Below are 15,235 nucleotides of genomic sequence, written 5' to 3' on the forward strand. Positions count from 1 at the left end.
TCTAATAACATTTTGTCCTTAGGTGTGGAAACCTTAGATTTGAACATGTTTTGCTCTCCTGAATGGTTTAAAGGACTTGATACTTAATGCAGAAGTTTTAAAAAAATGAAGTGATGAATTTATGTTATAAAACTAAGTGCCTGTTTTGCATAGTCACAAATTGATGCTCTTTTCAAAGTTCAAAGGAAAGAGAAGCTGGCATTGGTTTCTATCAAAGTCAGATCCAACTTTCATGGAGTCAGTAATAAATTCACATTGGAATCAAATAAATTTCAGAACTCAGTTTGAGAGAAAAAGGAAAGGCTTTAGTTAAAATCTTTACAATAAAATAATTATGATTATAAATCTTTTTAGTTAAATATGTACACATTACATGGTATTTTAAAAAAGAATGGAAATGAATAAAGTTTTTCAGGCAAATCTAATGCACAAATATACCATCTTTTTTAGACTATAATGTCAGTTGAACATTCTTAAACAGCTGGGTCAGACAATGGCTCCGCTTTGTGCAAAACATGATAAGCAAAATTAAGAAAAATTCTGCAAAATTCTTTAGTTCCCCAAGGAAATTACTAAAAAAAGAAAAGAGTAAAAGAAAAAGAGGTTGTACACTCAAGCTTGATTGTATACAGAGGCTAGAATGCCCAGCACTAAAGCAAGCCCCGTATCTGCTGAACAAGTCCTTGGGTAGTTTTAGTTTGACGTTAAGAGGTGAAGTCCTAGCAATTGTGCTTTTATGCAGCCACGTGGCCAATAAGGTAGATGTTGTCATAAAGGTGCCCCACAAAATCTTCACTAATGTTTTGAGCAGCACGGCGGGTATTTCGAATAAATTCTCTTTTTGACATTTTGTTCTTCACGTGAGGGCTAGTGAGGTCAATGGAAAGCAGGATCAGAGAGTAACACAGCACATAGACGCCATCTGGAAGGAAGCAGAAACACCGCACATGGAGCATCGTCTTCAAACCAGGAAGACGCTGGACTCATCCTAAACTTAAAAACTTCAGAATTGGCTTTCTTTTCCACTTGCTTTCAAATGTGGTAATTCCCTTCAACTACCCATAAGATACATTTGCACCGTTGGTACACCTTCCCATTAAAAAAAAAAGGCACGTATTTAATTATGTATACTTTTATAAAAACCTAATGTAACTTGAAAGCATCTTTCATGACAAGAAAATGCGTTAACCTGGTACTGCAGAATTCACATATTAATCTCAAAAGTAAATCTTTAGGAAAGAGACTGCTAAGCCTGAGCACCATGCAAGAAAAACATTTTCACCTCTGTACTGTTCACGGTGATAGTTGATGTTTCCCGTTAAAACAATGACAACCCTCATGATACCTGCTACCACTATCTGCTGCTCCCGTGGAGTTTATATTGCAGAATCTTGCAATCTTGATAAAGACTGTCCTGCATAAGCATGTTCAACAAATTTCTTGTGGTAAGAAACCGTTTTGGAATCTCGGCTTAATAAGATAAGCACAATGACATTTTTGATATGAAGAGATAAACAAAGCAATAGCACGTGAAAAATTATGTAGGTGACAGGCTGTATCCTACACACAAATAATGAAAACCAGTCATACTAAAAACAAACTCTGGTAGAAAAAGTCTAGGTGTTACCTATGTAATATGTGTATTATTAAAAAGCTTCAAAATTTAAAAAAAATTTTAACTCAAGTATTTAATTAGACTAATAAAATATCCAATACTTCATGAATTTTAAAGAATCTATATAGCTAAGTCTAACTCACAGTATATTTACCACACATACATGACGGCTGTGACAAACTAACGCAGCCACTGCTACAAGCAGTAAAATAAGTATCTGTAATTACTGGAAGCATTTTTCCCCATTGTGAGAAAAATGTCTCATCTACGGCTGTTTTCACCTGGAGATGGGAATGGGCCAAGGAAGGAATTCACTATATGCATTCTTACCAGGACTAAGGCCAAGTTCTCTCATTAAATCAGGGTTACAAGCACAGAATCTATGTGAGAACTTTGTTATAAGTGTTTCAAGATACTCCCCACGCTCTTCAGGGGCATGGATGTGACGAAAAAATTCTCTCAGTGCATTGGGTAAGAACTGATTTCTAAAATTATGCAGTGTTACAAGGTCATCCAAGACATCTCTCCTAGTAGAAAAAGAAAAGGGTACAGCTTTAGTTAACGTTGCTCTATCAAAAAAATGATAGGAAAAATCATAAATTATTTATTTTTTGGATGAAAATACTTTATTGTTGATTACCAGATCAGCCAATCCTATAAAGCATGTCTTATAATTTTTTTACCTTGAAGTATGAATATTTTTGAAATTTAAAACTTTTAAACTTAAAATCTTCTGTGAATAGAAAAACAAAACAAGTTTTAGAAACTAGTGATTATAATTATAGAATTAAGAAAAAAATGACTTTTTCAGTCTTAAAAACAGCAACTTCTTTTCAAGTAACTTCTTGGCTAAATCCAAATGAGCAACAGAATTCTTTATCTTAAGGAGATTCTTCACCTTCCATACCAATCTGCATCACCAGAGGTCACAACTGTTTATTTAGGCTTTCTTTAAAGTGTCCACATATACCATACATTGTTCTAGAATCTGCTTTTGCTTGTTTCACATAATATTGTGAACAGCTTTCTGTGTCTTTACACATAGGTTTAACTCATCCTTTGCAATGGCTGCAGTGCACAGTATCCCACCTTATGGATAGAACAATTCTAATCACATACATTTAGGTTATTTGCAATTATATAAATATTTGTGTACATATGTGTGTATACATAATTTTTTTAAAATCAAGAGCATTCTAACAGTCACATTTTGTTATAATATGCTCCAATCCTTACTGAACTCAACCATGATTATATGAGCATAATCTTAATTTCTACCCGTTGCTTATGTCAGGGACAGGCAAACTACAGCTAGTTGGCCAAATACTGTGGCCCACTGCTTGCCTTTATAAACAAAGTTTTACTAGAACACAGCTACACTCGTTTATTTACTTATTGTGTATGTTTCCTTCCATGTCGCATTGGCAGGCTTATAAGTAGATCTGAGATGCAACAGAGATCATATGTCTTTCAAAGCATCAAATATTTACAGAAAGATGTGCTTCTTTACAGGAAAATGGCTGATCCCTCGGAACTCAGCATTTAAAGACAAAAAGAGTGAATGACACCATCTTTATGTAAGAAATTTCTTTCAATGATCAATGAGCTGAACTGGAAACTCCTCAAAGACAGGAGTTTCTCTCTAGCAACATTATCTCTCTGGACTATAATGAATATAAACTGTTGTTGAAAAATCCTGAGAAATTTTTTTTAAAAAGAGAATTACAATGGAAAGGGCAACACATTTTTGAGCTGTTATTTATAGTGTGAGATCTGAAATTTTTTAAATGGTAGTTCAGCGATGTCACATCAAAATATTTCCCCAATATTTTCATCTCCATTGATACCCAGAATTAACGAGTACAGATGAATGGCTATCAAGTCAGAACAGCATACGGAGCATCGTCTCTGTAAACCATCCTATTAAGTCACACTTTCAGACTCTTCAAACTTGTACACGAAGCTTTTGTGTAGTTTACATGCAAATAAGCACATCTTGTATCTGTAAGGTTGCTCTTCATGACAATTTGTCTATTTGATTTTTATATGGACAATTTCAAAATTCAGAGCTTTTAATTTCCCTGGCACTTAGATTGTATGGCTAGTTATTAAGAAAAAGGGCTGCAACTTCCTCAAAAATATTTGATTTTGGTTCATTATCACAAAGATGTGGGGCTTTCATTCTGTGTTCGCCTGGGCCTTTTTGTTTGTTTGTTTTAACCTGTACGATGGTAACTTCCTCATCAACAAGTTAAAGCTCACAAGATAATTTGCAAGATACAGGACTCCTTTCCCTGTTTCTACTCAATTTTATTAACTAGCTGACTGCCATGTGGTATAGTTTTTAAAGTAAAACTTAACTCATTAAAAGCACTACTTAACTCATTTCTGATGAAAAATTAAATTTTTTTTTTTTTTACCTTTCATCAAGATAGATTCTCAGTTTTTTCCAGTTTAGTGTCCTTGTACAGAAGATGAACTTTGCTATCTCCTTTGGTGAATCATCTAGGATGCCCTTGGACATAAGGTAGTTCACCCCCTAAGGCAGAGAGACAAGTCTATGTAAATACGATCAGCCTTTACCTACACATTTAACAACGAGGCAACAGCACAACAACAGCTACAGGCTTTTTCCAGCATTAATAGGCTTTTATAGCTTTAACATGCAAAGTACAAGCTAGAACTTGAACCGAAACTATTACTTGTGGTTGATAGTTTACATGCAATGAAAAGTAGGAAATTCAAAGTTAAGACTCCTAAAGAAATCCAAGTTCAATGTCCTGGCTCACGTCAGCTAAAACTACCTCTCCAGAAATCTGACCCAAATCGGTGGAGGTGGTTGGGGACGACTATTATCTACACTTTGAAAATAAGCCTTATAACAGACACTTCAGCTGCCTGATGGGACATACGACTTCTCAGAACTCAGATACATACTGTAATTCACTTTCCAAGGAAATAGCTTCTTGAGAAAAAAAGAATTCTTCACATAAAAGACTAATGATTTTATTCTGGAAAGAAATAATTATTTAACTTAAAATGGGCAGAGTTCCAGACTGGTTTATGGGTTGTACACATTTTGGCTTTAGGCATAGCTAAATTCTTACAGAATTTAGCACCGATACACACTGAAGCTAAACACAGTAAGACAAAATAATTTCAATGTTTTTCATAGGATTTATCTTTGAATTTCCTTTTCTCTGCATGCAAAGTTTTCCAGAGAAGCATTACCCATAAGGTTGCACTCTACTTTAGATTTAAACCAACGACAATCAAACAGCAACAAAAAAATCAAACACTGAAACTAATGTTCTCTCATGTATATGAAGGTCACATTCATAAATGCCTTGTGTGGATTTGAATGTGAAGTTATTGAAATAAAAGGCAAGTGTGTTTATTTCAACACAGTTACCCAGATACATGCATCCCCATGAATGCTTGTGTCTGGATAACAGCACAACGTGTACAGTTAATTGGTAGAGAAAATGACGTATCATATACACGCAACACACTATTTTCACACATAAAAATTCCTTCAGCATTTCTTCCCTTTACAAACATTTACATAGTACTCAGAAATATTGCATATATTAGGAATTCAAGAAGCTGGAAGTTGTAAAAACTCTTTATGAGTTGGTTATAAAACCTCTCAGGATAAAACCTTGCTCATAAAATTTTTATATTAAATATCTAAAGCAATTTGGTACCATGAGGGTATGTTTTGGAAAGTTTATAATTATCTGTAAACTGTACTTCAAAGATAAGATTTTTATATAAAACTAATTTTATGAGCCATTAGGATAATACCCTATTAGCAATGTTATCAAATCCTCATAAGAATTTTAAAAGTACAAAAGCAGTCCTAAAGCAGTGATTTCATTTTTTTAACTTTTTTTATTGAGTTATAGTCATTTTACCATGTTGTGTCAAATTCCAGTGTAGAGCACAATTTTTCAGTTATACGTATACTAAAGCAGTGACTGCAAAACGCATACAGAGAACAGAATATGGTAACGTGGAACTCTGTCAGCTCAATGGTGAGCATATTCCAGAACGCATCCTGGACCCCAGGCCAGAGGACGTAGCATGATCAAGATGGAAAGGCAAAGAATCTGTTTGAAAGGGGGCTCTCAGCAGCCGTCTGAGGGGCAGGCACTAGGAAACTGGAATGCCTCTTCCATCCTTTCCTCCATTAGTTTGAACAATCGAGAGTTGACTGTATATTTATTGATCTATTTAGCAAAATTAAGTCAAGTTGGACTTCTTCCAAAATTCCTCCATTTAAAAGCGTAACAACATAACAGAAGTATTTCCAGTGCTTAATTTTAATCCAAGTGATTCAAAGACAAAGGGATGTCAATTAAGCAGTAATTAATAGGTCCTTTATTCATGCCTACATATAAATCAATATTTAAGAGATATAAAACTAATTCTAATTTATTTTAAAAATTATACAAAATATAAAAACACTAATGTGATCCATTAAATAGTATACAATTCTCTAATTATGTGACATATGCCATCTTAGTATCATTGGATGCTCCTTATTAGCTATACATTGACAGTGGTATTCACCTTACGCAAGCATCACACAATTGCTGGTCATTTCCTTTTTGATTTTTAATAAAGTTTTGGAAGAATGGTACAGAGGGATCATGAGACCATACAGAGTATTAAACAGGACTAGCACTCTTAGCAGTGTGTGTGTGTGTGGGGAGGGGTGGTGTGTCACAAGCAGAAGAAATCGCGGACAGTGATATTAGCCCACAGTAACATACTTTCCAGAAAAAGGCTGTAGCTCACTGTCATCTACATGATTCACTAAAAAATGTCCAATTCTGGGTGTCACATTTTAGACGCATATTCACAAACTACAACTATCTGAATAAAGGAAGTCTGGACCTGACTAGAAGTCATGCCACATGAGGAAAGGTGAACATATTTGGGAAGGAGGAAAAGATTAAGACATTAAGACATCTGGAAAGATGAGAACTTGTGACATCTTCTGCATCACAAGGAAAAAGGAACAGACATTGTGTGTGGTTTGAGTGAAGACCTTAAGCTAACGGAAGCTACAGAACTTTTTCCCAAAATGATGCACACTGCCACGTTTTCAGTGATAGACACTGAGAAGTAGAAGAGTTTTGCTTTAAGAAAATTAAAAAACAGTGAATTTCAAGAGGTCCCTTTACACAGAGTAATGGGGACTTAAGTCCAAGCAGAAAGCAAACAAATGAGCAAGGTGAGGAGGCTGAGTAGAGCCTACTCACTTGAAAAATGGATTAGTAGACAGGAGGAAAAAATGGCAAAATTAAAGGGCAAAAGACAAGAGAGAGGGGGATAACTGGAGCATCCAGGTAGAGGGTGGGGGGTGGCGGAGGACTGGAAACACAGAAGGAGTCTCCCATGCTTTCCAAGCCTGGAGGACAGGATGCTGGCACTGGCTCAGAGACTGGTGCATTAAAAGAAAACACAGAGTGCATGTTGCTTTTCTTTTTAGGGAGGACAAGCCACCTGGAGAGAGTTGGAAAAGAGAGCTGACTCGGATCCTCGAGGAAAACGGTAAAGATTTCTATGGCAGTGTGCAAGGGGACGGAGGGAACCCACGAGTAGCAAACAAAGGAGTGCCAAGCAGAGTGCAAACCCAGGAGAAATGGAGATGAGCTCATCGCGTCCTGTGCTGAGGTTTTCTTTAATGGAACACGTTTTCAGTGACTCAAAGACAAAAAAATCAAGAAATTCTGTAAAGCATTCTCCATGGAGTATGTCACTAAAATTTGTTGTGGGAATGATAGCACCAAGATTTAAAACATCAAATCAGAGTGGTAAGCTGTTCAGACGTAACATTTAGGTAGCAGACAAATAAGTCAAGAAAATATACACAAAGAGCTAAACCCAATATTAAGAAGGAATCAGAGGGACGAGAGGGCTGTGTCGGCGCTCAGCCACCTACATAGCGCATCTCTCCAGTTTCTGATTACAGTCAAGGAGGCCCCCCGCCAGCAGTCCCTGCTGTAAGGTACACCTACCCTCTTTTCTTCTATTACATAAATACTCGTGTGTTCTCTCCTCTTTTAATAAAGCCTACTTTTTCTGAATCAAATCATTATTATACATAGTACACTTCAAAAGCAAAATCTACTATATATATGTTTAGAGCCAGAAAAAAATATATTTGGGAACAAAGTGAATTCTGGTAAACCAGGCATGCAGAGCCAAATGCAAAACCCCCCTTAGCGGGGACCCTAAAACTGCTCTAAATAATGAAGTCATAATTAAAAAAAAAAAAAAAAAGTGCTGACTACTGGTACTGAAAGCACTGGCGGCGGGCCCAGGCGCTTGGCAGGAATACCGTGTAACAGTTGGTATCAATAAAAGAAATCACCACTAAAACAACACTGACATACTAGGGAGCACCCTTAATGTGTTTTCCTAAAGAACAACTTAGCACAGAGATTTGCTAAAACATCTGCTTTAGCTAGTTTTGTTCAAATTTGCCGTTGAAGAAAATGTAAAAACTCCAGTACCGTGGCTACTCCTTTCCAGGTACTAAAACCTGTCCTTTGAACATTATATACTAGAAAGCAAACTGGACACTGCATTTAACTTTCTTTTTCAAAGGACATTTGGAAGTGTACTCTGAAAGTTTTCAGGGAAAAAGTCCTTAAATTTTAACAATGAATATTTGTAAAACAAAATACTTCAATCTAGATTTTTAATTTTTGCTTCAAAATGAGAACCGAATTAATATTTTAATATATTCTTTTTCGTATTCTCTTCCATTACAGCTTATCTACAAGATATTAAATATATCCCCTGTGCCGGACAGTAGGACCTTGCTGTGTATCTATTTTAATGTAGAGGAGTTTATATCTGCTCAAGTCCACATTTTAACCAGAGACACGAACAACTGAAATGTAACATTTTCATACTAAAAGTAATGTAAAAATAAGGAGATACAATATATATTACAAAAGCTTTTATTTTAAAATCTTAATTATTTCTTAAAAAATGGTATTTTTAGAAACAACAGAGGGCAGCCCTCTGCAGGTCGGACGAGCACTCCCGCGGTCCGATTTGGAAATAGCAGCAGGGGTTAAGGTGCCCTCCTCTTACTGCGGGGCCCTGAGGTCACGGGAAGGTTCTACATGACTCATAAGTAAGAGGAAAGGGGGTAATAAATACTGGGGAAGAAACGGGAAGGTAATGTTGATGCCAGGTTGAGATCTGAGCTGCAGATTTCAGTCTTGCCTCTTCCCCAGGAAGGACAGAGCACACGCTGCCCGTGCTCACGGGGAGAAGTGACAGCTGTAAGGAGGAGAGACAGCGCCAGAGCGGCCAGTTCCCTCTGGCTCGTCACTGACACTGGTCCGAACACCACGCCCTGTCTGAAGGATGATGGAAAGGCACGAGCGTGGAATACATGGGCTGGCGCCAGTTTCCTCCCGGACCTCGTTTGAATGGGCAAGGACTTCAGCTTCCAGGAGCAATTAATGGAGGACTTTTCGTGCATGAAAGGGCACAATGCTGAGGAATTGCTAACAACAGTCACACAGAAACCCTAAATTATCTGTAGCTGTAAGATGTCAGCAGGAAACCCACATAAAGGAGGGACAGCTCAAAGAAAATGAAAAGAAAAACGGAGATTCACCTCGAATGGAGTCACCTCCAGGGAAAGTGGAGGAGAGACGCAGGAGAGATCTTTCTGCTTCTTTTTCACAGGAAGAGAAGGCAATGACATTAGACAAAATAACATGAACCATGTTATCTAAGGTTTCAAGTAACAATAAAAAGTCCCTATTAATTAGTTCTAGTAACTGCGAACAGAAAAGAGCCACTCCTGTGAGTTCTAATAGCTGTCCCCCGAAAGGAGTCACGCCTGTAACTGGGGTGGATCAACGCATGGGAAGATGAAGTCACTTCCTAAACGATAAATTACTATAATAATCAAATATGGCAACCATTATTGTAATTAGTATTGACAAATATGCTGGTAGGTGAGGTAAGCTTCTAGAAAAAGCCCCATCTCTAATCTGTCTGTAAATCAGAAAAAGACAACATTCTAATCAAAATATGGAGATAGAACTATTAGGTTAAGGTATGATGAATACTGCTTCAAACTAATGATAAAGTGACATATGTGAGCACCAATATTAGTTAATTTAGAATCCCTGCTTTATAAAAAAAAATCACACGCAAATACTGTGTTTGCACTATGTGCATATATACATACACACACACGGCTATTTAAATGACTTAACGACTCTGATATGTAAAAATTGCAATTTTATCATACTACCTAGACTCTGGAATGTACATTTATAAATATATTTTAACAGCTCTGAATCAATTTTTAAACAAGATTTTTAAACAATAGTAGACAAGAGAGAAGCTGGGACGTATATGGTGGTTTCCCTGCCAGCACATGTGCATACTTCTTCATGGAATCCAGGTTGTCTGTTCGTCCTGCCACTGTTTGAGCCAAGACACATGTTTTAATTTGAACATAATTTTGGATCCCCTATTAATTGCTTAAAATGTCTTCACAAAGGTTAAACTAAACAGTATCACTGAACCAAAAAGGTACTATATATACAAAGACTGCTCATCACATGTCAGAAAATAAAATTAAAAGCAAAGCAGATGACCATCTGAGGAAGATGCTGGTGTGACTGATACACACTTCATGAGGGACCATGACTCGGGTGTCAATTACTTAGCCACCACAATCCAGAAGTTCCAGGAAAGGAAGAACCCACAAGCCTAGAGCAGTGCCCGGCTGCAGGTACGGTGATGTGTGCAGTTGTGCCTCTTGTATAAATAAAAAGCTACATTTTCGTGAGTACTTGGAAGTACTAAACATTTAACACATATTATTTAATCTAATCTTCACAGCACCACCATGATATAAGTACCACTACTGTCCCCATTTTAGAGATGGGGAAACTGAAGCACAGAGAGTGTAAATAATTTGCCAGAGGTCAAAGTCATGTTACCAGTAATAGACAGACACTTAGCAAATATCTGCTGAATGAATGTTTCAATCTATCTGTACAAAGCTTCCAGCTGACGCTGAAGAGAAGCTGTAAACTTGTAAGGATTATATAATTCAAATAGGGGGGAAAAGAGGAAAATCGTAACAAAAGAAAAAATAACATAGCAAAAACCTGTGAGTTGGACCAGTACACTGTAAATGCCTCACACTATAAACTCCCAAAGTCGAAGTCACCATTCCGAAAATAAAAAGCAACATGTTATTCTGATGATGTATTTAACTGCTAATAAGTGGTTCACAAAGATCTTAAGCCTTTGATTATAAAGAAGGCATCACTAAAAACTTTATGATATGAAAGGGGAAAGCTATATAATCTTATGGATAAATGTACACTACAATTAGTTGGTCAAAAAACTGTGTTTAATGTAGTATTTACAATACAGTACTTCCATATTGCAAAAGCTGCAGTTACACTGATGGATGCTATACACTGGTGACAGCCAAGAGCTGAAGAAATAACTGTCTTTCCGATTTCTAATAAAGCACTTGTCTTTGACTGACATCTACTGTGACACTGGTAGCAGCTATTTTAAATTCAAGAAAGATATGTAGGAGAGACAACTAACTTGGATATTAATGCTGAGAACTTAAATCTAGGCAGTGATGTCAAGTTTCCCTGAGTCTGTGGTCACATCAGATAAGGAAGAACATTGTAAGAGGTGCCAAGGTGGTCAGACAGGGTATCATAAGGAAATAAAATGCAAACAGATTTTTCTTTAAAATGTACTTAAAATATTCATACAACACTGCAAAGTCTCTGGGTACACTGATCTCAACTGGTAACAAAATTCAAACAAAGGAAAACATTTGCTCACTTTAGCATTTCATATGTATAGTATGAATATGCTAAAATATTCTCATCTTATTCTTTCCTCTAGTTCAAAGTCCTAGATCAATACAATGTGCACTAATTTCAGTTTGCTTTTATTGCAGACAATTCACACTAATCAGATAGCAAGTTATCTCCCGTAACATACTGAGGAAAACGAAAGCAAAACCCTTCAGGTGGGCTGAGTGATGAACACACTATGGAACACCCTAGACCTGAATCTGTTTCAATTAGATACAGACTAGAAAAGGGCCAGGGAAATTGATTCTCCTGGAAGCTTCTGGAAGGTCTATACTGAGTCTACAAATGTCCTTCTGTGGACTGCTTCTAAATCACATGCTGGAATGACTCTTGGAGACAAGGAAGGGTAAGGGAGGGTGGCGAAGATACTGTAGGGTCAGGGCAGAGTGTAAAATACATTTAACCTAATAGACACAGGATAAAGTTGTCTTCTTAACCATAAAACCAATACCTGATGAATCAGACTGAAAAGACAGAAACACACACACACACACACCCCTACATCACGTTGCCCTCAAGAAAGTGAATGGCCTCCAGTTTAGTATGACTTGACTAGCTGTACCAGGTTGAAGGTTACTAACCCACCTAGACAGAGGATAATATTTGGTGTCTGAGAGGCACAGTTTTGCACTTTGACTCTAATGATGATCAAGGGAAAAGGACTTTGCCAATGAACTTGAGGATTTTAGCTCCTTTGGGTAAATAATCTTTTTTAGAGGAGAACCTGTACTTTGGGAGGGGAACTTCTCCCATTGTCAACTAGCTCTTTCTGCTCTAATTAAATTCTCATCAGCAAACTGGAGATAAAATTAATCAATTTGCTAATGAGAACTATTTTTATGAAAAGAATTTTTGTTCAGGATTACATCTCAAACTCCTACGAGTGTGGGTAAGAGCAGTAATGATGATGATGACGTAGCATTAGGATGCTTTGACTGTAAACAAGAGGAACTCCAATTTAAAAAATGTACAGGGATTTACCGCCTTATATAAGAAGTTCCAGATACAATGGCTCCGGGTTAGGCTCATACATGGCATCACAGACCCAATTCCTTCCTTCCAATGTGCTATTCTCGGTGTGTTTACAGACCAACCACACGGCTACAAGATAGCTGCAGGTGTTCCTGCCACTACATCCTCAGATACCAATGTCCGGAAGTGTGCACGTACAGATACAGTACTACTTCCCTGTGTCTCTTTTTAAAACTTAATCTTTCTGCACAGAGTCTCCTCTAATCTCGGAGGTCAGAACTGGATTACATGGATGTCACGGAAGCCAAAGGGAATGGAAGTAACGTGACTAGCTTGGAATAATGAATATCTAACTCTTGACGAGTAGTGACACCTTCTCGGCAGGCTGAGGTTCCTGATAGAGTGTGGAGTCTAAGTGATAGGATTTAAACCCTGCCCATTCAGGGCTACTGTGATTTTTGAAAAATAACTTTTACAACAGGATATAGTGGTACTAGAGGTAACTCTAAGATATCTCCTGGGTTCCACATATATCCTTTTGTTCTTCCACACTAGGTGGCATTAACTATTTCCTTCTGGCAATCAGGCTTACTCACTGCAACCACAGCATAATTACTACCTTCGTTTTTATTTGTTTGTTTGTTTTTCTTTTGATCCTAAAATGGCAGGAAGATGGTCCCCGCAAGCAATCTGAATTGTCGTGCCTCTGGTGTCGATATTCCTGTTTGGGAATTAAGATCTCTAAGCCAGCAGAGCCTCAAAACAAGGGAAGCCAAATCACAAATCTTCCAAGTGGCTCACTTGTGAAAACAGTACTGCTGATGCCGGAACACGTGCCCAAAGGCCATTTCTCTCTTTCATTGCTTCTAGCATCTCAGCCACAGTTGCTAAATCATGGTAAGTCTAAGCCAATCACAGAATTTTTTCTAGTCTGTTCTCTGTTGGTCTAGGGGTGTTCACAGGATTCAGTTGTGTTCATATGAAGTGAGCAGAAGTACACTGAAGCGGTCTGGAAAGGGTTTTTTTTCTGCCTAATATGCATAAGGGATTGGAGGAGAGAGTCGGTCTGTCCCCTTGCTCTGTGCTGAGGGTGACTTTCAGACGAGACTGCGATAAGCCTGAGCGGTGGCAGCCTCTTGTTACCCAGAGAGGCAGAAGTCAACACACCGAGGTCCCAGGATGAGACCCTGTATCCCTGATGTGACTCTGGGACACCTATCCCTGGTGTCCTGGGAAGTAGATAAGTGTGTATGGTTTAAGCCATATTAAGTTCTCCATTCCTTCAAGCCACAGACACCCTGGAGGAAACATTCAGGGAAAGCGGGTTCTGCAGGGAGGTCATAAAACGTCGTGCTGGCTGAGTGGAGCAGCACCGTGAAGGGCGGTGAGGACCCAGTTATTCCTAGATTATAGTTCAGCTCACAACATTAGCTAAGAATTTAGGAACTTTAGTTTCTCTCTCTCTCTGTGCTACAAGGCATTGCTCAAAGCACAAGCATCTTATGGTCCACCTGGCTCAGGTTCCACAACCTACAGCTTAAGTTTATTCCCGAGATACTGACTGATCTACTTGCAGTGGAAAGACACAGTCAAATCTCTAGACCTAGAGAACTAACCTCAAAAGGCAGTACATTTGCCAAATTAAAAAAGCATCTTTAGTGGCCTGTCAACCTTCACTAGCAATACCCCTCTGTGGCAAGAGATACTGAAGTTTGATGAAGTTAGTGTGAAGAACGAGATACCAAGGACATGACAATGAACGACCTGCCCCAAGTTATTTGACGTGGAAGCTTAATCAGTGTCTACAGGTAGTTATTTGAATACAATATTGCTATCAAGTTTGTCATCCTACCCTTGTTTTCCAAACTAACACTTTCTTTAATATGTCAAGACTACCATCAGATACAGGACACGAATAAAGCTGTTTGTCAAGACTCAGCTCTCAGTTTTACCAATTTTTTTGTAATTAATACTATTTTGTAATTAATACCAAAGAAAAGAGAACAAATAAATACAGATCCATAGACTTTCAATAAAAAGAAGATTACAGGTAAAATCAACATCAGACAGCTGTCAGTGAACAAGGTATTTCAATCACTCAGTCCAGATTTGTCTATTCATTTAGGAGCACATATTTATCTGCACACAGTTAAGATTACAGATGATCCATACGAGCACTCCTTAGAATGTGTTCCCTGGAATGCTACTTTATCCCCACCCCACCCTGCAAAAAAGATACTATGTCAAATCAACTTGCATAATTCAGCACAGGACACCCTCCTCTTAGCTATTCACAATGTGCATCAATATGTCAGGGACTTTGGAAAGTTATTCTGTAAGTGAGCCAATTAATCATAACCTATCATGGCCAAACTTATTAGACTTGGGAATCTTTTGACAACGTCCATTATCCTGTGGAATAACTATTTCAAAGCATACACCTGGGAAATGCTTATGTGTACACTCTGATGATATCAAGGCTTTCTATCTCTAGGAATACAGTTATTTTTCATAACAGTTTCTATGCTATGAAGTAACGGCAATAAACATTTTGCTGCTGTATATTTGAGCAAAAAGTCAAGAAGATGTAATATATGAGATATTATAAAAATTGAACACAAAGTCCTGAGTTCTTTTCTGTAAATTCTACAAATTTCCTGTTTATATTTTTGCTGGTCCAACAACAAAAAGAATGTTATCTTGAAAATAATTTGCTTACACATTTCCCTCAAACATATATGCT

General features: G+C 37.6%; 1 protein-coding gene across 1 annotated transcript in view; it reads right to left on the minus strand.

Annotated features, from left to right (window-relative positions):
- Positions 1-283: 283 nt before the first annotated feature.
- The window catches only part of FBXO8 (F-box protein 8), a 34,734-nt gene continuing 19,782 nt past the window's right edge, over positions 284-15,235 (minus strand). Inside the window, exons 4-6 of the mRNA XM_006194544.3 lie at positions 4,036-4,154; positions 1,946-2,142; positions 284-922 (exon numbers count right to left, since the gene is read on the minus strand). Of these exons, the coding sequence (XP_006194606.1) occupies positions 735-922; positions 1,946-2,142; positions 4,036-4,154 (504 nt within the window). The 3' untranslated portion in view covers positions 284-734. The remainder of the gene's footprint in view (positions 923-1,945; positions 2,143-4,035; positions 4,155-15,235) is intronic.

Source organism: Camelus ferus, chromosome 31 (assembly GCF_009834535.1).
Source record: "Camelus ferus isolate YT-003-E chromosome 31, BCGSAC_Cfer_1.0, whole genome shotgun sequence".
NCBI lineage: Eukaryota > Metazoa > Chordata > Mammalia > Artiodactyla > Camelidae > Camelus > Camelus ferus.